Below are 24,585 nucleotides of genomic sequence, written 5' to 3' on the forward strand. Positions count from 1 at the left end.
CTACCACAACCAACCACTGAGCAGAACCTATTTATTAAGAACCGTTAAAAACCTGAAGCAGAGGTAGTTTAGGAACTAGCTTTGCTCAGATGTGGTTATTCATATGACACTGATAGAGCTAGGGCAACACGATCATTCCGCCTGCACAACTTATCTGGAAGGGCTTGTTCTGATCAACAGAAACCAGCTTCTGCCAAGGCAGATGCTGCTATGGTAGCGGCTCTTCCTTTGACATCAGATACAAGTTAAATCCACTAACCTTTCCCTGCCTGCCAATTGCTTTAGCTCTTTTAAAAATACTGTATTTCTGTAGGATCTGGAAAGAAAACCAAACCCTTCATGGTTCAGGCCACGAAATTAATAGCTCTCCCACTAGCAACAGGACAAAACTTTATTTATATCTGTTCCCTACCTGCCTGTTGGAAGGATTCATGAAGCAGCTGGTCCTTTAGCAGATGCTGGACCCAATCAACAAAGAAAGATCAACTAATTGGGATGTAAATGCGTGAACAGCTTAGAAACAAAAGGTTCTGTTTCCCTACCAACCCAGATCCAGGCACGTTGACAATCCCGTTGGCATAGCTCTCAGAAATGGCACACATCTTTCTTTACACTAAAACAAAGCTTTATAAACACTGTAGTTAACTTTATTTTCCATACACATATTCTGCTTTCAGCATATTTGTACAGTCATTTCAAGATTTGGAGAATTGTATACACCACTCTTCATGCTACAACAACCTTAAAGTGCTGGCTCAATTTTTGACTTCTATTGAAGCCCAAAATAATACTTTATATGTATAAAATATATACATAAGTGCATCTAGGAAATTGCCACATTTTACTAAAATAACCTAGCAAAAGTGATGCAAAATACTTTGATCTGCATTCTGACCATGAAACCATAGATGGAATCCATCTGCTGGCAGCAGAGAAACAACACACTCCGACAAGCAGGTGTTACTCAGAAATTGCCAGACTCAAAATAATTCACCATTTACCACTCTGGCAGGGAAATCAAGTATTGCGAGAGCAAAGGTACAACGCAAAAGACCAAGACAACCAAAACCAAAGCACACGGTCCAACTCAGCAGCATTAAATTACACTCCTAAAAAATGACGACTTGGTTCAAGAGCCCATTTGCGGTACAAAAATCAGTTTTGTCAGATTCAGGTAAAGCTTATCTTTGGTCATGGTGACAAGAATAATTGGATGTACAGGTATTTCTCAAACATCAAAACTAACTCTTTAGAAATCTCCCTTCCCTGAATATATAGCTATTTAGAGTTACTTAAACATCTCTGTTGACTGTCCCCTTTGTGCACGTGAATTACTGAAGGTGCTTTCCCTACAACACAGATACAGGCTCAATGCACAAAGAGATTAAATATTAAAGAAGCTTTAGTAAACACTTGCTGCAGAGGACAGAAACTCTGTGTGTTGTCATTAGCTCTCTGCAGACCTGGCAGCTCTTGAGCTGTCCCACAGTCGGAAATCTGGGGTCACTAGCTGCTGAAGGCTTTTACCAGGATGGACCAAAGAGCTTGAAAGAGCAAGAGGCTGCTTTGATTCTATCAACATGATGGGAATGAAGCAGAACACAACCACCAATGACTAGCTTCCATTCTGGTACAGTTTAGTTATGGAATTTAGAATTGCATTAATTACAAAGAAAGCATCTTTGAACAAGTCAGATGCTCTTATTCCTTTGGAAGTCACTTTCTTCACTTACATATGTATTAGTTTCTGCTTTGTGATTAGCATTCCTCATACCAGAGATGTTGTGCTCTTACACTATTCAACTGTGGTTTGAGAGAGTAATAATTAGGAAGTTAAAAGCAGGTTAATCCTATTGAAACCATCTGGGTTTATATCTTCACTTGCATTCCTAGATCACAGCTTTTCAGCAATCCCCTGTTAACCCATGAAAGCTGACCAAAGGAACTGCAGGAATCTCTGGTTTTAGTCAGTCTTTGAGACCACTCAAAATACTCTCAAGCCTCACACGGACCAGTGCTGAAACGCTGCGTAGTTTCTTTTATGTGCACGGAATCAAAGCCGAGAAAAACTGCAGCCAGCAAAATTCCAGCTTCCTGCCCTCATTTCGCAATTGAGCTCAGAACAAAAGGGAAAACACAGTCAAGCGAAATAGCACAGAACACGTTTCCTTCAGCAGACTGTTGGCTTTTCTGAGTAGTGAAAGTTCTCCAGGACTGAGCCTTATCTTAGTGAATAACGACATTAAAGGCATCATGCTACTGCAAAGCTATTTAACATACATTAGCAGTCAACTTCTCCATACTGATGTTAAACAAATTAATTTACTAGAAGAATCAGATGTTCTTCTCATATGATGTTAGTTTATTAGTGAGATCAGGTACTACCTTTACATTCAGAAGGAATAGGAAATTCAGGTTGATTCACAAGAACAAGCTGCTAATGAAAAAAGACAACAGCCACAGGCCGAGTTCCCAACAGAAGTCTGTTACAAGCTTGGTATTCATTTTCCCATAGCATGTACAGTCCCTTTCTACATAGCATTCACACCTTCAATTATGGTTTTCACTCTAGCGTTATCTGAGATATAAGCTGAACTCAACTAGAAATTTTCTTGTATAAAAAGATTAAACAACAGAAATAAAGTTTTGTAGATGTTTTCTTCACTCAATCACATTTTTCATGTGGACACACATCAACCCTACTCAATTCTATGGTCCTCAGAACACTTACTTTCTCTCCAAAATCATACAGTAGCTTCTTCAAGTATTTCTGCAACTCATCTTCAGAGTCATGGCACGTTATTCTGTCGTGAAGTGGTTTGTTTTTTTTTTTTTAAATAAGGAAACTAGGAATTCATTTGTTTTTCTTCTTTTTAAAGGGGCAGATCAGGGAGTCTGGGAAAAGGAGAAGAGCAGGGAAGGTGGCAACCGAGAAGGAATTAAGAGATTATACAGACTGATAGCCAGTACGACTTTTTCTTCTTCCAATGATATAAGATATAAAGACAAGAATGATAAGGAAGCCAAGTGCCATGCCCACTGCGATGGGAATAAGAAAGTTCAGGTCAGAATCAGCAAAGCATTCTTCAGCTGCAGAAAGAAGAAAAACAAAAAAAAAGCAAGGGAGAATAAATTAGTAAAGGAAATCAAGCATTAGAAACCAAAGAAAGCAAGGAGCGAACAGACGTTTTTGAGAACTTACACTGTATTAGATACAATAATACACCTAAAGTAAAATCAGCATTGAGTAAAGAATCGATAGAAAGATTGATTTTTTTAAATCTATATACTTAATTTCTTTAAACATATATACTACACACATCATGTGTATTGGTAATATACTTCTTCCGATTTGTATGTTTAATTTCATCTTCCTCTAGCAAGCAGTCCCCTCTGATTAGAAATATGAGGACAAACCAGCAGTCAGAGCACACATTAGCTGATCACACGTCAGAGTTAACAGCAATAGAGCAACAAAAAAAAGACAGGCGGGGATATTACTGCCTTGGCCAAGTGACTTTGCAAACCCTCAAGTTACCAGCACTTCTCTAGGTTCTAGACATGAAGAGAAATAACAGACTGCAAACCAAGCAACACAGTAGAAACGGACTGAAAACTGCAGGGGACAGCCGAGATACATATGCTGAAAGCACTGAATGGAAAAAACTGACAGACTCTCTCTTTGGGTGGGTAACTTTATTTTCAATACAAATACAAGGAAAGGATTATCAGTTTCAGCTGAGAACTACATGGACCTTACCGAAATCAACACAGGAGGAAAAAAAAAGAGACAGCTGTAATGCTAACAGTGTTTTTTTAATAGACAGGTTGCAAAATATGTGATGGACTTGCTGATACAAACACTGATGCAAGGGTTAGCAAACAAGACTGGGAACTGATTTCAGACCTAATGATACACCTTGGACGCGGAGGCAGGGCTTGGCATTCTTCCCCTGTTCGTAAGGAGAGCAGAGCTCCACCTGCGCGGTGCCAAGATGTTTTGTAAGATACGACACAGCGTCTGTGTACCCTGCAACACCGTGAAGGTGCTTGACTTACATGCTTTTAATAAAGCAGAGCTCCTTATAAAACCTTTTTGCTTGCATTTATATTAGAGCAGAGTGTCACACACACATTCCATGCTTTATCCAAAGTTAGCTATTGTTTTCAGTGAATATTTAAACCATTTGAGCCTCTAACTGGATCAGCCTTAGTTATGGGACATTCACTGTCTTGTTTAGCTCACTACAGTCCAGTACACACTTGCCACTACCCCTTCACGAAAGGGTATACAAAACCTTTGGCTAAGAGGAAAGAAAACAACACACAGAGGTTCAGCACCTGAAAATACTAAACTTGGACAATCTGAAGGCACCTTCTGCCAAGCAGAGCAACACTTAGAAGGGAAAAAAAGAAGAAAGGAAATACGTACCTTATACAGTGAGCTATTTAAAAATATTCTGACTACTGAGAAAGTGTTTAAGCATCTTAAAAAGAGAACTGCATTTGATGTTTAATCATTTTTGTTCACTGAAGATCGACATACACAATTTAATTACTACATGCTGGATAACAGGCCGTTAATACTAAACATGAATGAATTTGCAAAGGACAAAAGGTGCCCAACAGGAAGCGACAGAAATTCCCTCTTTTCTTTAAGGGAAAGAGATCGCTGCAATACACCACGGGACTGTTACAAGGAATTCCCAGGAAAAAAAAAAGGGTTTAAAGTTTCATACCAGGAACATCCCATCCTTTACCTCTCTCCAGTTTGCCACTTCTGTTGGCACGCATCCATCCATGTATTGTCACTGTACAATGGATAGAAGCTTCGGAGAAGTGTCTTCAAATGTAGAACCTGATACCTGCACACCACCACAAGCAGACTCCACATTCAGCCCAGGAGAAACAGCTTTTTTGCCATATTTGGTTGAATGTGACTCCATTCAAAATAATCAGTAATTTTGGCCCCCAAAATTTTTAGCCCCAGGAAGGGGCTATCTTTCCTTTTAATTCCAATCATGAGATGCAACTGATAGCCCAAAATTTTGTGTTTTTATTGGTATATGCTACACAATAGAGAACACTGTGGTAAATTCAAAAATGAAAAAAAGAAAAACAAAAGTGTTAATTGGCAGGAGAACCTTCTTTTGAGGACTACTAGCATGGCACCTTGAAGTTAAAAGATCAGAAATCTTCGTATCTTAGAGCAAAATTTTAATATTTAGTAAACTGTACATAAGGCACAGTCAAAAGCAATCAAAACAAACTGCAGTCTATCATAGATTATTGTTTTGAGTTTGCATGGCAAGGTTTTGGTAGCAGGGGGCTGCAGGGGTGGCTTCTGGGAGAAGCTGCCAGAAGCTTCCCCCATGTCCAACAGAGCCAATGCCAGCCGGCTCCAAGGTGGACCCGCTGCTGGCCAAGGCTGAGCCCATCCGCGATGGTGGTGGCACCTCTGGGATAATGTATTTAACCTGTGCAACACCAGGAGCAATTGCAGCCAGAGAGAGGAGTGAGAAGATGTGAGAGGAACAACTCTGCAGACACCAAGGGCAGTGCAGAAGGAGGGGGAGGAGGTGCTCCAGGCACTGGAGCAGAGATCCCCCTGCAGCCCATGGTGAAGACCATGGTGAGGCAGGCTGTCTCCCTGCAGCCCATGGAGGAAGGATGATGGGGAGCAGAGATTCCACCTGCAGCCCCTGGAGGACCCCACACCAGAGCAGGTGGATGCCCAAAGGAGGCTGTGGCCCCATGGGAAGCCCCCAGTGGAGCAGGCTCCTGGCAGGACCTGTGACCCCGTGGGGAGAGGAGCCCACGCCAGAGCAGGTTTGCTGGCAGGACTTGTGATCCCGTGGGGGACCCATGCTGGAGCAGTCTGCTCCTGAAGGTCTGCACCCTGTGGGAGGGACCCACACTGGAGCAGCTGGTGAAGAACTGCAGCCTGGGGGAAGGACTCATGGTGGAGAAGTTCATGGAGGACTGTCTCCTGTGGGAGGGACCCCACACTGAGGCAGGGGCAGAGTGTGAGGAGAGAGAGGAGCAGCAGAGACAACATGAGATGAACTGAGCACAACCCCCTGACCCCCTGCGCTGCTCAGGGTGAGGAGGTAGAGACATGAAGGGGAGTGAAGCTCAGCCTGGGAAGAAGGGAGGGGTGGGATGTTTGAAGATTTGGTTTTATTTCTCATTACCCTACTGTGATTTGATTGGTAATAAATTAATTTTCCCCAAGTTGAGCCTGTTTTGCCCCTGACAGTAATTGCTGGGTGATCTCCCTGTCCTTATCTCCACCCAAGGGCCTTTTGTTGTATTTCCTCTCCCCTGCCCAGCTGAGGAGGGCAGTGACAGAGCAGCTTTGGGGGGCACCTGGCCTCCAGCCAGGGTCAACCCACCACAATTATACACATTAATATTCAACATCCACAAGCACACACAAATTAAATGCTGTTTCCACAGAACAGAACTATTTTTATTCACATAATGCCACTGCATGTCTTTAATATTCTCAAATTAAAAGTGTCATATTTTGGAAGAATTGAAATTAATTCATCATTCGATTATGAACCAGAACATATTCTAAGTTGTTAAGTTCAAACAAACCATGACAATACATTCTGCATCATTTCTTAACCAGGTTTGTTTTTAACAAACCATTTGCCTGACTCAGCAAACTGTCTTTTGAGTTCAGATTTTTTTTTTTTTTAATAAAGTTAAAACTTTCAAATTTTAAAACTACTCATATCCAGTATTACAGCATTTCTTGTAACCAACAAAGCCAGCAAGTACTAGGACAACTAATTCTCCCAAAGCTGTTCCTACTGCTACAATGAAGTTGTCCGCCTCTGCGCTACTGCCTTCAGCTAAACAGAAAAAGGGCAAGTCTGAAAGACACATGCATATAAATAGAAGTATTTAACACTATAATCTCCCTCTCATTGTTTACAAGTTACACCTTTCCCCAACAGGACATCAAACAGTCATCCACAAACCCCTGACCACTTCCCCAAAAATATAATAGCACCAGTTCCCCCTACATCATAACTAACAGACTCATAATTCCATGATGTACATTCTCCAAAAGCATGTATTTGTGTACTACTGTAGATTTATCATTACTGTACACCACAAAGTCCAGTCTTCCAGTGTCTAGATACTCACTGCAAGTCTCCAGGAGAGACAATACTGGAGATAGAATTACAGTGAAAATAGCAATGCTTTGACAAAAAAAAAAAAAAGTGTCTTTACACTTATTGCAGGACAGCAGTTAACTCCAGCTTGCTGGAGTTTTGTTACTGACTCTTTCAGACTGACTTGTACTGATAAGTTGACAGAAGTTTGATGCCTGCAGTCCCTCTGTATTTAAATTCACTCAGATTGATTTACATCCTTAGGAATCCCACTATTAAGCTCTTTAACAAGATCCTATTAAAATACTTGTGTTTTTCTTCACATTAAAAAAGCTTCAGCCAACTTTAGCTTACACTTCAGCAAGGTGCTACCATTATTTTACCCCTGTGTAGCAGATAAGAAAGCAGCTTTAACATAATGATTATATAAATGGTGCAGGCTAGAATCAAGAAGGGGTATGGGATTAGACCAGATTTTTTCTTTTTGTCATATGACTATGGAGTTCAAAAGAGCAGAAAGAGGTATTGTAAAGGGAAGATTAGTGTTTCTCACAAAAAAAAAAGTATGTAGTAGTACTGTTACCAGAAGAACTGGCAGCACAGACAGGACCAACACAGCTTCTACCTCAGAGGATGATGCTACTACTCAATTTCCAGAAGTCGCCCTAATGCTTTCCCTCTTTTGCTGAATGTGGAGACCAATTTCATTTTCCAGGACAACTGCAAAAAGGAACTGTTCAAAGCTGTACACCAATTTAAGATGGCCAGCAAAAATCAATCATAAAAACATCTTGTCTGGATGGAGCTACAATTGACAAAAAAGTTTACAAGCAAATTTCTAACAATGAACCAGATGTAGCGTCTCAATTAGTTCCCAAGCTGTCCTCTGCTAGCAAATTGTACCCAAGCACACTTCAGAATGTGCTGCAAAACAAAGCATTAAACCCAGGTAACAGAGGACTCTGAGGAAAACCTTCACCAGCTATATAACAGAATCTCAGATATAGACTGAAGTTGACCTTACTCATTTAGTTTATTTTCTTAAAAAAAAAAAAGACAGTACAAGATGTCTGTTTTCAAATCAGTTTAAAAAAATGTGAACAAGTTTCCTTAAGAAATAGAACAATCTTTATTATTTAGAGCACATGTTGAACAGGTTGACAGTTCCCTACTGAGCAATACATACAGGAAAACTAGTGGTTTTATAACAACAGGCAGTTGGGTGAAATTTAGATGTATTTTGAACCAGTTATCTGCACGTCAGTCTAGGAGTACTTTAATCTCTGAGCCAATATATTTGCAAATGAAGATTAACTTGCAGGTTTTTTCAAAGATACTTCTAGTACTGTTGAATTTTGGGAGCACTTTGCACTAATGTTCTGTGCTGTCACTTGGATATCATGCACAGTTCTAAAGTTTGTATGGTCAGATGAATAGAGTGTGGTAACTACTCCTTAACAGAAATGCATGTGTAACTGGTGCCACTGAACATCAGTCACAAAAATGCTAAAAATCTGTATGAACTTCTGCACTTGAGGATATATTAATATGAAAGTTATTAGATCCACTTTTTTTAATTAAAATGGAAAGTCTTGAAGCCTGTTTCAGCATTAAACTTATAGCAGTTCCCCACTTTCATTTTAATGAATTTCAGTAACTGATGCAAAATTCAAGCTGTAGACTACAAGCTATAGTAAGCATTATCCACCCATACTTGCTTCCTTAGCTAGTGTCAAGAGTAAACCGTTTTAAAAAAAAAGATTACTGAAAGAAGTGTATTTTATGATTTGTATACAAACATGCCACAGACATCTCTACAACCCTAGAAAACACTAATAAAACACTAAACCAGCTTTGATGCAGGCTAAACTCATTCTAAAGGGGGAGACAACGTTATGTTCATTAAATAACTAGGTTTAGGCAGCTCATGTTATGACATATGCAAAAGCGCCACTCCTATCTAAAAGTCTAAAAGACTTTTTTTTTTCCATGCAGTAAAAGCTATGTATTACAGCACAAGGAGGCCAGAGAACAGTTATGCAGCAAGGGTTAGTCTCTACAGAGCTGCAGTTTAAGAACAGTCCAGTTGCACTGCATTTCTTAAGCTAGTTATACTTTCCATACAGCAAGGAAAAACAGGTGTTGTGGGTCCGTCTTAGACTCATTTGGCTTTTGCATCCTTAACGTTAATAAATGCTACACAGCAAACAATCAAGCACAAAGTACATTAAACGTTCAGAATGCCAATGGCGGGCAGTTATAATGTGAATTTTGATTGGCAGAGAACTGTTCAAGATGAAGATTTAAAGACAGCTCAAGCTGCAACAGCAGATACTGGCTCATTAAATGAAAGCGTCTTTAAACAATGGTCATTCAAAGCAACAAGACAGACCAGTTCTGTGCAGAGTATGATATAAAGTTAAGTGCACTTTAAAGTTCCAGAATATTTAGAAAGGTTATTCCCTTTAAACCGATGCTAGCAAAAAAGCTTGCATTAATTTAGCAGAACTCTGCCTTAGTTCAGTATTTTAGATGATTGCCAAGGTATAACAAGTGATGAAGAATTCCATGCCTAACAGTATTTTTTTTTTTTTTTTTTTAAGCATTTGGAGATAGCACTGAAGTCTTCCTATATCCACCATTCGGCAGGTATAGGTTATCCATTTTGTTTGTACAGCCAGGGTATAAGAATGATTCCTGAAACTATACCAAGGCAGGAGTAAACTACTTAAATTCTGTCAAAGCTAAGTAAGTTACTGCTGCCACTTCAAAGGATCACTTAATCACCAGCCTGAAGCTCAATTCGATGAAAAACAAAGTTGTTACTGGGCATTGTACAATCCTTGTTAAATACTACACAAGTCAACATAGTGACTAACGCTGCCAGCTTAACCCACAATTACGACAACAACTAAGGAACGCAGAAGAGAGAAGCAAGTACAAATTCTATGCTATTCTGGGATTTGCCCAATGCACATCAGTTTAGAATGCATTCTTGTTTCAGGCTACAATTTGTGAAAAGCAGAAATAAATCCTAAACACTTCAGGGTTTTTGCAAGATAAAATCCTTAGCCTAGCAACTCATCCAATATTTGACATCTTCAAAACAGCTATGAAACCCACGTTGTCTTCTTAGTGCAGGGAAGCTAAAAATGTAGTTCTGCTTCATTTGAGATAAACATTCTCTCTTTGTTTCTCCAATTAGCTGTGGTTAGTAATTACTCCTAAGTTTTGGGTCTTTTTTGGACTTCAGAACTTGCACTTGCTTTGTTTAGAGTGAAATCAGAACAGGAATCACATTTAGATTCACAAAGTTTGATATCCAGCATAGCTTTTTCTTCTGCCAATTATGTAAGCAACCACTATAATGGCAATCAAGCCAGCAAGTGCAGCACCAACTACAATTGGGATTAGAATGCTGTCATCATCCAGCGAACACTCCTGGGCTGTAGGTGAGAAAAAGGTTGCAACAAGGAATAAATAAAGACAGAATACTTGCCAAGTGTGGTATTAAAAAAAAAAAAAAATCTGTTTTCCTTAGCATGAAGGTGTTCAAAAATCAAGTATTACTACATCTTTACACTAAGAGAGAAAGAACTGCAGAAGTCTCACGGGTACATCTAGCATATATTAAGCATTATAATCACTTGGAACATTTGATAAACTCCAGTAAGCTAAGAGAAGTGCCCTGGTGTACAAGTTTTCACGTGCACAAGATCTGTACTAGACAAATAGCCATTCTTCTGCTTTTAAGACAGAATCAGGCTTATTTATTTCACACTTAAGGCAAGTGTGGTGCTTTTAGTCATTAAGAGTAAAGTGACCTAGACTTGGTATCAAGAACCTATCCAGAATGGAGACATGTTACAGAGAGATGAAGTAACTGTAATTAGGTGGAGGAAGCTAGCTGCAACAAATGGCAGAGTGAAATGGGACCTTAACTCTTTAGAACGTTATTATGATACATACTGATTACCCTGCATACATTTGGGGAGTTAACTTACCTCTGCCTAAAAAAAAATTCAAAAATCTACACCCAATCTATTCATCTACAGATTAGTCTAGTCTAATAAGACTACGCTGCAAGCATTACCAATAAGTACAAAGACCAGGTTACACTAAAGATTAAGAAAAAGGTCATATCAGCCATTCCAGTTTTCCCCAGACAAGACCAGGATAATGCAGCAAACAGGCATTTTAGAATCTTTCTTTAGTTCTAGGTATTCAAGATTGCTTCTGAAAGAAGCTCTGTCAAATCATTTTTTCCCCTCAACACTCCTGTTCCTCAGACTGAGAGGTAAAAATAAATGAAACACTTATCAGCATTACCAAAGTCTACTTCTGCTAAAGTTTTGTCCCCATTTTCTTATATATTTGAGCTACAAAAAAATGTATGTCAAGATGTCAGATAACTTATAACCTATTCTGCAAGGCAATGCTTAAATATCTCTTCAGTATCTTCAGCTCCTTCAGGTTTTATGAAGGAGAACCAACACACCTAGCAGACTTAAGTGAAAACAAAGCTTTCTTCGAACTTGAATGTCAGTCTCAGAATTTCTCTTCATTCCATGTGTTTAAAAAAAGGAAGAAGGGCTTCAAAAACAAAGAGCTAGTGCCCAATGCTGGTGCTTTTTAGCAAGTCAGAATTCTGCAAACATTGCAAGAATTAACAAAACAAAGGAACTCTTACCTGTAGAAAACTTATCTGCCTTCACAAGGAATGGTTGAATCCATAGATTAAAAGTATGTATTTGAAGATTTTCATTAATCTCAAGAGTTTGCTCTTTTCGGCACATATAAGAACTACCAAGGAAAGCATCCCACTGGCTGAAATTGCTGTTATCTGCACTTGAAATGACTAAACAAAGGGGAGAAAAAAAAAAAGGAAATTTGCATGCCTACTTAAAGTGCAAGAGAGTTGCCAATAACAATAATAATAATAAGACTAAGGAGCTGAATCGAGAGCAGCCAACTTCTCAACACTGACTACTCTGAGAAACAAAGTAGTTTGAAGTGTGATCAATCTGCTTAACTAAAAGAAGTCAGGCACTGAAGTTATTACAGTACTTAGCAGTAACTTATCCTCTATATAGACATGACCTGAGGCTTTCCTTGTACCTCCACTCATCCCAACACTGCAGATTTGCGAGCATTTTAGCTTTAGTGCCCTTTTAACTGCAGTAGTCATGACAAGCAACTTTAAAAACAACAACATACTTTTGATTCGGAAAAAAGTATGCTTGAGTTTTTGAAGGACTGGTGTCTTTTCCCAGGGAGAGTTAAGTAGAAGAGGTTGGAAGATACAGCAGCATCTTCAATTAAAGATGACAAAAGCTGGTTTAGGAAAACCAAAAACCTTCAGAGTTGGTACAACTGTATTTGACACCACAAAAAATTGTGTTACTGAAAACAGTTATAAAGAAGCCCTCTTAATTTATCTATGTTTATCACAAAAAGACTCCATTAGCTGAAGTTTCAGGAAAAGAGAATGATCCCACACTGCTGTAAAAGGAACTCATACAGCCATTTCTGCTTATTACTTTTGTTCTTAACAACTTAAAGAAAATAACAGTAAGCATGAACAGCTTTAAAAAAAAGTCAGAAGTAATTGACAAACAGACATTGAATAAAAGCCTACACCTGCCTTAAGGCAGAGGCTATTCCTTACCAGAACCATTCAGACGGTTGAGCAGTGTAACATTCACCTCTTTCAGATAAAACTTTTGTACACTTGCACTGGCATTTTTCTGTTAAAGAAGCAAGAACCAACCGTCAATGTTCAATTCTGCATTTTTAACTCCAACAACACATGGCTTTGTAACACATTTACCACAGTCTTACATTTTCTATAACTTTAACCCAACTCCTCACTTGTCCTGAGGCAGTCAGCTAGCCAGTTCCACTTCCTATATGAGAACAGCCTACCACCAGCAAGCGACAGAAGGATTTTACTATGAGTGATCACCATGCAATGCTGGAAACTTAGTTTAAAATAGAAAAGGTTACTTACAACAACAAATGTAAAACCAATCAATGTGCTATTTCGATCATTCAATTTCAGAGTAGCTGTCGTATTACCACATGTACCATCTGCGCTAGTTGTCTTTGGATTGATGTTGATCAGAAGAGGCTGAAATACAGACATACCATGTCAAGGACATTCAGCTGCCATGAGGAATACATTGTTTCAGTCAGTAGCAGTCTCAGGCTAGAAGAGCTTGTCATTAAGATGACAGCAAGAAGATTGAGCCTGGCTACTATCAAACTAAGGCCACTTGAGTTAGGTTTACACACTGGTAATACTGAAGCAAAGAAATTGCCCAGTGAAGTCTTAATTTTGTTGACCTAATGCAACAGGTTAGCTTTGGCTCCCTCTGCGGGGAAAGAGTATCCGCAAGGACCAACAGCTTTAAAAGCTAAGAAAGTTCCAGGCTTTTAATGATGTTAGAGGTACTCCCAGTAACAAGTCACATTGAATCCACATATGGGTTTGAAGCTAGGTATTAGGCCACACATTATTCCCGTGTCAGAGTGGTGCTATGTACAATACTTAGGAGCAGTTCTGTACATCCACCAGTTTACAAAGCAAATACCCTGCACTCACATTTCATACCAAATAACTACAGCAACCTTTCTACTCTTCTAAAATAGAAGAGAAGCACCTTGTCTTGGGAAACGTTCAGCTGCAGCCCCACAGTAGCCAGGAGACAAGTTTTATTTCCACTTTTAAGAGAATAGTTTCCTGTGTCTGGATTCTCCACAGGTTTGGGAGCAGTGGTTGGAGCAGGTGATAAAGTGGTGGTAGATGCAGTAGTTACATTGGCAATAGTAGGCGGAACAGTAGGTGCAGAAGTTGGCATGTCAGCATGACATCTGGACTCTGAAAAGAGATTTTAACCACCATTTCAGTGCTAAAATTTTATTTAAGTCTTGTGACTCAGAGGTCAGTTCAATACAGATATCAATTTCTCTGTTGAGATCTAGGCTCATTGGAAGTCTGCTAACCAGCAAGTCAGAAGTCTCAAACTCAGCACTGTGGCACAGCATTCCAAACAATTTACAGCCACCATTTATTCTCAGAAATTCTGTAATGCCCAGAGTTTTAAATCCATGTAGCATATGCAGTATTACTTATCTCCAGTGAAATACATGGACAAAGACAGCTAAGTGATTATAAAAGTGTGATATGTATTTGCTGTAGACAAAGTAAGCAATCCTATGAAGCTGTATGTAGCAGGATGATGTGTTCATCTCGTGAGTAGCTGAGCTATGAGATGAGACAACAGGTTTTAGATTATTTAAATGAAAAAGTAGAGGCTACCACTGAAAATGGAAGGCAGTCAGTTAAAAACCTTCAAGCTCAAGTGATCTAGTCAGTCACAGTAGTTTCAAAGTGCTCATTTTTAATACCCCAATAACTGGAATACTTTATTAGACTACCACCTTGGCATGGGAACAGTCAATATTACTATATACGACTAAATCTGTTCCACTAACCTATTTTTCCAGGAACAATGAAAGAAGTACTAAAGGATATTTACATGAATATTATTCAACATAGCACATGTTAGAACCAGCGGATTTTTTACTATGGGACTTTGCTCCCTGCACTAACGTGCAATACAAAAAAGCTCATTCACAATGGAGATGCTCACCTTTTTTACCAATTGTGCCATTCTGAACAAAAGCCTGCACAGTAACATTCCAGAAAACCTGCGTTACATTTTCTGCTTCAAAAAAGTCAGTATTATGACACACGAAGACATTATTCAGTTGAACTGGATGCATAGTATCCTTTACAACAACAGTAATTGGTCCTACAAATAAGCACAAATATTTTAATGCCTTATGAACTACAAGAACATTTATAGGTAGTATTATGTTTTATATAATTCCATAAGAGTAAGAGATAAATTGAAGTTTAACAATCCTAACCTCTCTTGAATGTTTTACCTATGTGTCCCAACCCAAAGAGCCAAGTAATGCACAGAAGTAACCGAGCTTCCAGAACTAGACAAGCCATTAGAAGGGTAAACCTTTTTACTTAAGTTTTTCTTTAAGGAAAAATAATCCTATTATTAGTAGGTATTAGGACACAAAAGCCTAACACTGTAGCGCTTTGCTAGATGAAAGGTCAAGTAGTGCACGCTAAAAAGAATCTTCTGTATTCCTGTTGTCTACTAGCAGCACCTCACTGATCAAGGCTCTTCAGACAGTTAATCTTCTCCTTCCATTCCACATAAAGGAATGATACAAACATGAAGCTAACTAGTCTGTATTCTTAACCCAGTAGGCAGGTATGATGAACAGTAGTTATGCAGTATACAACACAGAAGTTATTAGATACATCATTAGTCCTTCTAACTTTGAAAAAGCCAACCAAGGTCAGGTACACAAGGTCTGACACTTGTGGCCCAGACTGTCTTGTAAGCAGGGTTCTGCACTGAACTTTACCTTTTCTTTGAGCATCAGGAAATACAGCGGTATCATTGGTGTTGTAGGTAAATGTGATAAAGTCCCCCTGGTAAGTTTCATTGGTTTTTGTAAAGTTAACGCTCCAAGAGTGACCTTCTCCAAACTGCACTGCCAGAAGTGCAGCTTGTGTGTCATTGCCACAGACGCTTCCACTGTGTGTCACATTGGATGACAAATTCAAGGTTGCATTTTTCTAGAAGAAAAGGGTAATTTTCAATGTTTTCACAGATAGCAGTTCTTCCCCATGACAGCATTATAAACCTGCTGAAGTTGGATGCAACCTTGCACAAGATTAGCGAGGTTCTTTTAGGTTAGTCTATAAAATTATGAAAAAGGCTCCCTGACATCTGACTGAGAAAGGAGCTATGTGGGATTCAAGTACAAATCTAACTTGGCTGTAGATCTGGACCATGCTGAACTGCAATTTACATTTACTATTTGGGCTAAGAACATTACTACACTGATACATAAAACCCACCAAGTTTGACCGGTATACCATTTAAGTTAAGTACAATAGACCATTTTCAGTTATTTGTATTATTAATTGAAAACTTATGTTTTATTTTAAAATTAATATTTAGGAATATTCTTAACTGCCTTAATAAAAAAAAAGTTAAAACCCCAAACATCCTAGGTAAAGGACTGTACTTAAATTTTTACCCAGGACAAAATACAGTTCTCAGCAAAAGTCACTTCCAAATACTTACATAATCACTACTGTTTGTTTCATATTTTATCAAGAATCTCATCATCCATTTTGCATACAGGCACGTAGCATTAGAGGCATCTTTTACATCTACTTCCACTGCACAGGATTGGAAAAAACCTATAAGATATGATTATTAGCTATTAAGACATTGCTTTTACTTCATTTTCTAGAACTACTTAAGAGGACTGGTCAGTACAAAGTAGTCACTTATTTCAGGACTGGATTCAATTTGCTAGACACTGAAAGAGTAACTAGAATTCTAAAGAGCATTAGAACTAGGAAGCACACCATGAAGTTATCCAGGCTAGATAAAAATTTGGGAGAATGTTGTATAGTTTATTTACCTGACAAAGACCAATAACGTAAATGAGCATTAGCTTTCTGATAACAAAGTGAGTAAACTGAAGTGCATGAACACAGTGCTTAAACAGTGTACTGCTTGTAGACCAGGGTCTTCCTACTATCTTATCTGTTTCATCAGTGCTATGACTCAAGCTGACCACCAAGAGATGAGACCCATCATTGCCTTCATTGTGTTTCCATGATTTCTGGCTCAAAGGACACGGATGCTAAATTCCCTTTACATTTTCAGGGAACTTTTTACAGTTGTTGGGTTTTTAACCCTGTGAATCTCAGCAGAGGCGTTCCCCCGGTGTCAGTTTTGACGTGCACTGTCGTGACCGCTGACCCCCGCAGCCCTCAGCTGGCGGCTGGTGAGGAGGGCTGACAAGATCCACACACGCAGGCAGCCAACAGCCTGGAAGCGCCGCGCGGGTGGGCCGGCGGGCTGCCCTGGCCGACAGGGCCCCAGGTGAAACACAGGCGTTAGCCGCCCGCCTTGCGCCCCAGCCTAGGAAAGGCCGCCGGGCCGGGCCGGAACCGCGCTCCGCCCCACCCCGCGACGCTCTCAGCCACCCCGCCCGGCGGCAGCGCCAGGGTCCCGCTAGGCCCCCGCTGCCCTTCTACGGGTGACAGCGCTGCGGGGAGGCAGCCCGGCACCACCTCCGCTCCGAGACCGAGTGCGGGGCCGCCCCGGGGAAGCCACCGCCGGGCTGAGGCGGCCCCGGGCCTGTGAGGCCTCGGCAGCCCCGCGCGCGCCCGACCGTTGCCCGACACCGCCTTACGTGCGCGACGGGGGGGGAAGAGGGGGGAGGGAAGGGGAAGCAGCACCTGCCTCTCCCTCGCCCTACGCCCGCAGGCCCGGCGCCCACCCGTGGGCCCAGGGATGGCCGCTGCCCCGCTCACCGGAGGTGCCGAGCAGCAGCAGGAAGAGGAGGCAGGGGGAGCAGCAGCGCGGCCCCATGCTCCCGGCGGCAGGCGCACGGACGCCGCGAGGCAGCGAGGGGCGAGAGTGGAAGGCGAGCGGGCGCGATAAAAATCTCGCCATCGGTCATGTGAGGGGAGGGGCGGTGCCGCCCGCGCCCCGCCAATCGCCGCGCCGGCTCTCGATTCGATGGCTCGCGGAAAGGATGTTCGGCGTTCGCCGCCTCGGGCGGGCGGCTCGGTGCGGGTCCGGCCCAGCCCAGCCTGCTCCGGGGGCCCAGCGGGGCCTGGCGGGGGGCGGCACCGGGCGGAGGCCCCTGCCCTCGGCGGCCGCTCTGGGCCTCTGCAGGAGCGGGGTATTGGCGGCTTGCTTTGGCCCTCGGCAGCCTTTGCTGGTGCTTCTGTAAGTTGAGAAAGCTGAGAGGAGATACGCATTCAAAGAAGTTTAACGTAGAGGCTTTCACTGCAAAAAAATAATTAAGATATTTTCCATGTGTACAATGTCCCCCCATCCCTCCCGGCTGACACGACTGCCATCGTTGTCCATCCTCCCGTGTCACCCAGGGCTGACCAGAGATGGTCTTTGGCTCGCTGGGGCACTGTGCCCCAGAAATGGCCTCGGAAAAGGGGGGCGGCAGGAACCGGGGCGCTTCGACACGTTTTCGATGATGCTGCAATGCAAAACATGAGGCGGAAAGAAAGTGTGAGGAAGCAGCTGCCAGGTGTAAATGAGGAAGAAAAGAGCCAGCGGAGTGGAGGGGGGAGAAGACAGGAGTGGACATGAAACCTGGTGGATTTGAGACTGGAAGGAGGTATAAAATGTGATGGATGTTGGATTGCAGGCTGGAGAGCATTAATTAGGGAAAAAGAAAATCCAGGCTGGCTTGGCAAAGAAAGGGGAGATGGGGAAGAAGAGCTTGAGGCTGGCAGACGGCGAGGAAAATGGCAGGCGGATGCTCAGCTGCCTGAGGAGACGGGAGCTCTCGGCTCAGCGAGGAAGGGCCCTCCTGGAATGACGTATTCCTGTTCCTGGTGCCACGGGAGAACTGCAAATCGTATTTTGAATAATCGGGCACTAAGAGGCATGCCCGGTCATGAGGGAAGAAAATGAAAGCTCTCGAAGAAGGCAAAACACATTGACCTGATACAGTGAGACAGTGGGAGTGTAGACAGTGTTGATAGGAAAGCAGTTACGAAGTCTTGCAGAAGTTGAAATAATGCAATTTGTGGTAAAATGTCAGCTAAGTACTCTCAATTGTATACTCGCAATACTATTTTTTTCCAAAGAGTATCACAAAACCAAACCTGCCAAGTCAGGACCACCACTGAAACCCACACATCGTGCACGTGGGGGTTCCTCGCACAGCTGCTTGTGTGCTCAGACGTGTTCACTGCTTCTTTGCATTTCTTTTTGTGCTTAATAACTGTGCCTAGAACTGACTTATGCATATTACATACCTGCACGTGCATGGCTAAGCATTGTTGCATGTGAATATCACAATTCATGTCATTTCAAAACACTTAGAATATTTTTTTATTTAGCCTTTGGGCTTAATTTACTGAAAACTTATCTGTAGAATTAAACTTTATATTTAATAACTGAGCTAGCACTTGCTGTAGGCTGTGGGGGGAGCATCCAGTAGCAGCGTCACAGACAAAACCACAAATTCTGAAAGTGGTAAGTTTTTCGTCTTTCTCAGCTCCACCACAGAATGGCGCATTTCAGAGCTGAGGGAGGGTCCTGCCCCTGGGGCTTTTGTGTTTCCTCGGGCTTCACTGGTTTGGTGCAAAGTCCTGTTTTTAAAAAGTGATCTCTCAGGGACTTAGGAGCAATTACATTAAGAGGATTTGACTATTAGGAGAGAAACATTGAATTAGGCTTTAATTAATTGGAGGAGGAGAAAATGATTGGTATGTTCCAGGCAGTTTGTGTGGTGGAATGTCACCGTTTGTATCAGCTGGAACATTTACTTCAGGACATGTAGCTTTATGTATAAACATTGGTATGGTCAGACAACCCCTTGTTCAGAATGAAGAATCCTGAATTTTTTTGATTTCTTGCTTGTACATAAGAAATAGACTGTAGAACGACTAGATGTTCTGCAGACATGAAAGGAAGACTGATTACCTTGTTTCCTTTATGCCAATTTAGTGAAGCTTGAAATGGAGTCAAATGGTAGCTACCATAGCAAAACCACATCGGTTTCTATTTAATAACACAGAATAAAAGTAGCAACTAGCGTGGGATTAGAAGAACAGTATAGTTTATATAATTTTGCATAGTGAAAAATATACTATTTTGCACCAGAAATTTCATAATTAGTATCAGAACACAGATTATTCTCTCTCTTTGTTTGCGCCTCCCTGTATCTCCATCCCTGCCACATAACTGCCTTCCACGGGCACTCTGTGGTATTACATCATTTTACTGTGATCTTAGCAGGTGCATTTTTCATTCAGAGGCTTACTTCTTGCTTGCTGTATCAGTCAAGATAAATGAGAAGTCAGTTCCTCCCTTGGATCTATGGAAAAACAATGTATGGGCTAATCCTGCTCTCAGTTAAGTCAGTGCCAAACAGGCTATAGGAGTAGCTTAATAGAACAGTGAAGATGTATGAATTCAGAGACTGAGCTGGTGGTTTATTTTAATTGTCAGAGAATATCAGAGGAGACACTGATGTGCCTGTGGTGTGTCTACGTAAAGGCTGACCCTCGTGACAATACAGGAAGGGATGAGGCAGCCACAAAGTCTGCCCAAAGGGTTTCTGCCCTTGCCCGGAGTCCTTGGGGAGACCAAAGGATCAAATTCCACCTGCAGGGAGTTGCTACAGGCACCTCGCCTTGGCGTACAGGATGAGGATTGCCCAGCAAAGCCCACGTGCTCCAGCCATCTGAATGTGTTAAGAGGTTCTTAACGTGCTCTTGCATTAGCACAGTGATGGTCTCCTCCTGCCCAGCCAACTGACAGCAGCTTGGTTTTGGCACTGTTCTCCCTAAATAGGGAAATTTTTGGCAGTTCCCAAAGCTCCCGTTTGTAGCACTGGAGGGAGCAAAATAAAACTTTGTTCCTCTCTTGTTTAACAAATCCTCCAGCTTCCCTTAAAAAAAAAACAAACCAAAAATAGTGGTTGACGTCAGATGTCCAATTCCACTGAAATTCCATGGAAAGCTGTTATATTCAGTCCTTGTAGGATTCAACCTCTAACAAATATCCACTGCATCTTATTTATCATGAGTAATTTCTTCACCGATTGTGGCAGTCTTAAGGAACAGCAAAATTTATGTGATAGTCAGACTTCAGTAATGTGAGATCAAACTCCTATGATCAGCTATTTTCCTTTAATAACAGAGTGTGGATGTTTGTTACCATGATGCAGAGAAAATGCCTTACCCTTTTGCTTACTAGAGAGAAATGATTTTGCATTTGGCATGAATTTGGGAGCCACTGATGGATGGCAAGCTGATCCTGGATTTCTAAGACATTCCTTATGTTTATTCCTGGATGTGAAAATGAGGACTGTAATGTTTCTGTAGGGCATTACGTTTTTACTATATATTATACTTAGCCTGATGTCAGTAGTTTTAAGAAGGTATTGACATGTACTGAGCACAAATATGCAAAACCTTATGATTTCTTTTTAAAGCTTTAGTTCATCAAGGAATATAAATTCATGCCTAATTTCAAATGTATAGGCTGCTCTGTGACTTTCATTCCCATCATATTCTTGATGTCCAGCGTATGCTTAATCTTTTGTGAATCCTTTAGTGGTTTCAGCTGGTTAGATATTATATCTGTAATCAAACTATTCTTAACCCTGGGAATCACAAAAATTGATGGATGTGTGTGGTCAGGAGCAAAGTGTCCAGTGTTTAATGAAGCACTGAGTAACTTAATGTTTCTGTCTGGTGCAGAGGAGTACAGCTTGTGATAAAAAGAAGAAAGAGATAACACCTAGGACATGCGGTAATCACTACTTTATTCTAATGTATTTTTATTCATTCTTTTAGATGTCCCTTTAAACAACAGGGCATTTTCTGTATTTTTTCCAGGGACAAGATTACAGCAGAACTAACGATTCCTTTCCAGGAGGCAGAGAAAGGATTTGGTACCATTTCACGTGGGAGGAATGGAAAGAGGAAGAGATTAATGCTGGCCAGAGAGGTCACAGATTCACTTGGCAGAAGGAGGTGAACCACAGGGACCTTCCTGGGGCTGTGCCAACAACTGTGAGAGTTACAGCTATTCACCAGAGTTTTCCTTCTCACACAGCCTCAGTTTGTAGCCTGGAGAATGAGGGTCTAATGTGATCCAGACATCGTACTGAAGACGACCATGCTTTGTCCAGCACAGTGTGACATCTGCATCTGCTAGCTTGCTCAGTGGTAGAAAAGGGACGACTCCCAATAGCTCTGCTGTGCTAGCTTGGAAAAAATCGCTTATAAAACGTGCAAAAGCTGTGGTTCACTATTGCTCCGAACAGATGGCAGTGTTTCTGAGCTGTCGGGTTTTGGGAGGAGGTGGTGGTAGGAAACCAAACCATTAAATGCTGCTGCAGGAAACTGCTGAGTCAAGACTGGGGCAATCACGTGAAATGCCAAAAAAAGAAACCTCGGTCGGGAGGTGAAGAGATCAGAGAGCAGGTTGCAGCAGCTAGCTGCAAAACTTCCGGCAAAAGCACTCTGAAATCTTGTGTTGTGGCACAGCTGGAAAAACACATTCACAGCTTAGCTGGAAGAAGCACAGGCACAGATGGTGGTATTTCATCACAAGCCTGTTATACAAACATAACTTGTATATGCGCAACTTGGTTTAATCATCCACTGGCTGCCCTGGGAGGTGAAAACCAGGCAGGAGCTGGGCATTGACGTGGGGCTGGTACAGCAACTGGTCCTTCGCTGTCCCACCTGTGGGCATCCTCGATGCCGTGGGATGCAGGGGGAGGTGGTGCCATGGTGTTGGGTACCCTGTTGTGCTCAGAGGCATTTCCAGCTGCTGCTGGGCGCGATGTGTACGGGAGCACTCAGCAGCCGGGTTAACGTGTGGCCGCCGATGAGATTTATGCAGCTTGTGAGTCACCGAACTACTTCTAGATGTAGATCTCTTTAATGTGAAAAGAGCTTGTTTGACTGACAACTCAGCATATTCTTCGGAGTAGAAGCAGCAAAGTAGAAAAGCATCAATACTCTCAATTCTGTGTTTTTATAGACATACATTGCTAACTTGCTGGAGATACATGTCAGCTTCGGAGCAGAAATTATTTTGTGAAAATGACTGGCTCTGCACATGAGGCACTTCCCACCTCCAACTCTAATGAAAGATGTGTTGACTGTAACTTTTTCTGAGAAATTTTGGCAGGAAATCTCACACTTTGGCAAGAAGTTATATTTAGAACACAGGGTTGGAAGGCAGACCAAGTACTATACAGTCCTTTTCATATCTGGGTATTTTAGCTGCAGGACTTCAGTGCTACAGGGTCCCTTGTGGCCTAGACTAAGATTACATTTGTGTTACAGAGAGCACATCAGGACAGATGATATATGTAATAATAATAATATATGTAATTAGTCTACAGTTTCCAGGTCTGACAGAGCTAAGAAACCAGCTCTGGCAAACCCTGAGCTAAAGATTGTTCACTGCATTGTCCTGAGCAGCAAAACTCTTGCGGGGAGTGATCGCTCTCAGGTTGTGTATCTGCTTGGTGCTTTTGGAGCTAGGATTTGAAGCAGCAGCCGCTGCCGTAAGAATAAAAAGGAAGAAACTGAAGGGATACGCAGACGGTGCCAGTTCTGCAAGCAGCAGCATCGCAGCCCTATGGTTGCAGAACCAGTTCTCCAGAGGAGCGAGCCTGACCTACTCCCTCCCGCAGCCTACAAGCGAGCTTTACCTGCATGGCGACAAGGTTCCAGCTCACCTCTGCAGAGGCTGTATTTTGTAATCTTTGTTCCCATCTCATGCCTGAAAGCTGTACCTCCTCCCCAGCACGCTCCTGGCAAAACTTGGTCTGCACAGTGTCTTGCCCAGCCTTTAGTGAAGATTGGAAGAGCAGCCTTGCTCTGAGCCTCAAACTAGCACCGATCGTAAGGTGTTTTTGCTATAGTTAAGGGACTGCTTTTGAAAAAGATATCTGGTTTTGCCCATGGTAACAAATTGTTCTCAGATACACTTCAGGCTTCAGAGACTACACAAGGGTAAAAGAGAACATGCATTGTGATGATTTCATATGAGGTTTGGTCTGGGAGGGGAATAAAGCTACATATTAAGTGAACATCTTGCTAATAATTCAGCGCTGATATTTCATGCTGTATTAAAACTACTTACCACCCCAAATGATAAAAAGAAATCCATTCCATGTAATCTTAGATGCAATTTACTTGCATACCAGCCCCTCTCTATTTGCAAAGTCATCGTGACTAAGCTTTGCAAAGCAGCACCGCAACCCTTGAGCCCTGCAATGGCCCTGGCATCACCAGTCTGATGCCTGACCCTCTCTGTGCTTCAATTGCATAAAGCATCTAAATGTTGGATCTACTGGAAAAGTAGTTACTGCAGCTTCCTGATTACTGAAAATATCATTAGATGGAGCAGAACCTCTAGGCTAACACTTTTTTTGAAACAACAAAATTTTGCAGCAAGTTAAGATTACTTAGGCATTTTAACACAGAAGTACCAAGTGACATCCCTCTTTTCCTCCAGCTCTAAAATAGAGGTGTTTTAAGCTGAAAAACAACTGATAGTTTTAAGGAGTCAGCTAAAGAACTATCATCAATGTTAAGAAATTTGATTAACTGTATTCTTCTCTCTGAATAGTCTCCTTTAGCATTAGTACCTGAAGCCTTAGGCCGCAAGAGCTGACCAAGCGTAAACTTTTCGTAAAACTAATGCTGCTAATGAAGAAGTCCCTGAATTCAGCAAATACGAGTGGAATGAAGATAAGGACCAAGGAGGCAATTCCAAGAGAATGAAGTAACTTCAGAAGGCCAGCCCAGCGACAGGGAAAACCTGTAAGA

The 24,585-nt window shown here is 41.7% G+C and overlaps 2 protein-coding genes across 3 annotated transcripts in view; one reads left to right on the forward strand and one right to left on the reverse strand.

Moving 5' to 3' along the window:
* NDUFA1 (NADH:ubiquinone oxidoreductase subunit A1) overlaps positions 1–24,585 on the forward strand; it is a 211,783-nt gene that overhangs the window by 64,941 nt on the left and 122,257 nt on the right. The gene's annotated exons all lie outside the window — the stretch shown is intronic.
* Positions 626–17,810, reverse strand: LAMP2 (lysosomal associated membrane protein 2). 2 transcript variants are annotated; one of them, XM_075763558.1, is made up of 9 exons: positions 17,560–17,750; positions 16,313–16,431; positions 15,585–15,798; positions 14,786–14,947; positions 13,793–14,010; positions 13,141–13,260; positions 12,799–12,877; positions 11,821–11,988; positions 626–3,090 (listed from the first exon to the last, which is right to left on the reverse strand). In XM_075763558.1, exons 1-9 carry the CDS (start codon positions 17,699–17,701, stop codon positions 2,948–2,950), a joined length of 1,365 nt encoding a protein of 454 aa, XP_075619673.1. In that variant the 5' UTR covers positions 17,702–17,750; the 3' UTR covers positions 626–2,947. The 2 variants fall into 2 exon arrangements, with proteins under 2 accessions (XP_075619673.1, XP_075619674.1); XM_075763559.1 differs by lacking the exon at positions 626–3,090 and adding an exon at positions 8,140–10,576 and having other exon boundaries at positions 17,560–17,810.

Source organism: Balearica regulorum, chromosome 11 (assembly GCF_011004875.1).
Source record: "Balearica regulorum gibbericeps isolate bBalReg1 chromosome 11, bBalReg1.pri, whole genome shotgun sequence".
NCBI lineage: Eukaryota > Metazoa > Chordata > Aves > Gruiformes > Gruidae > Balearica > Balearica regulorum.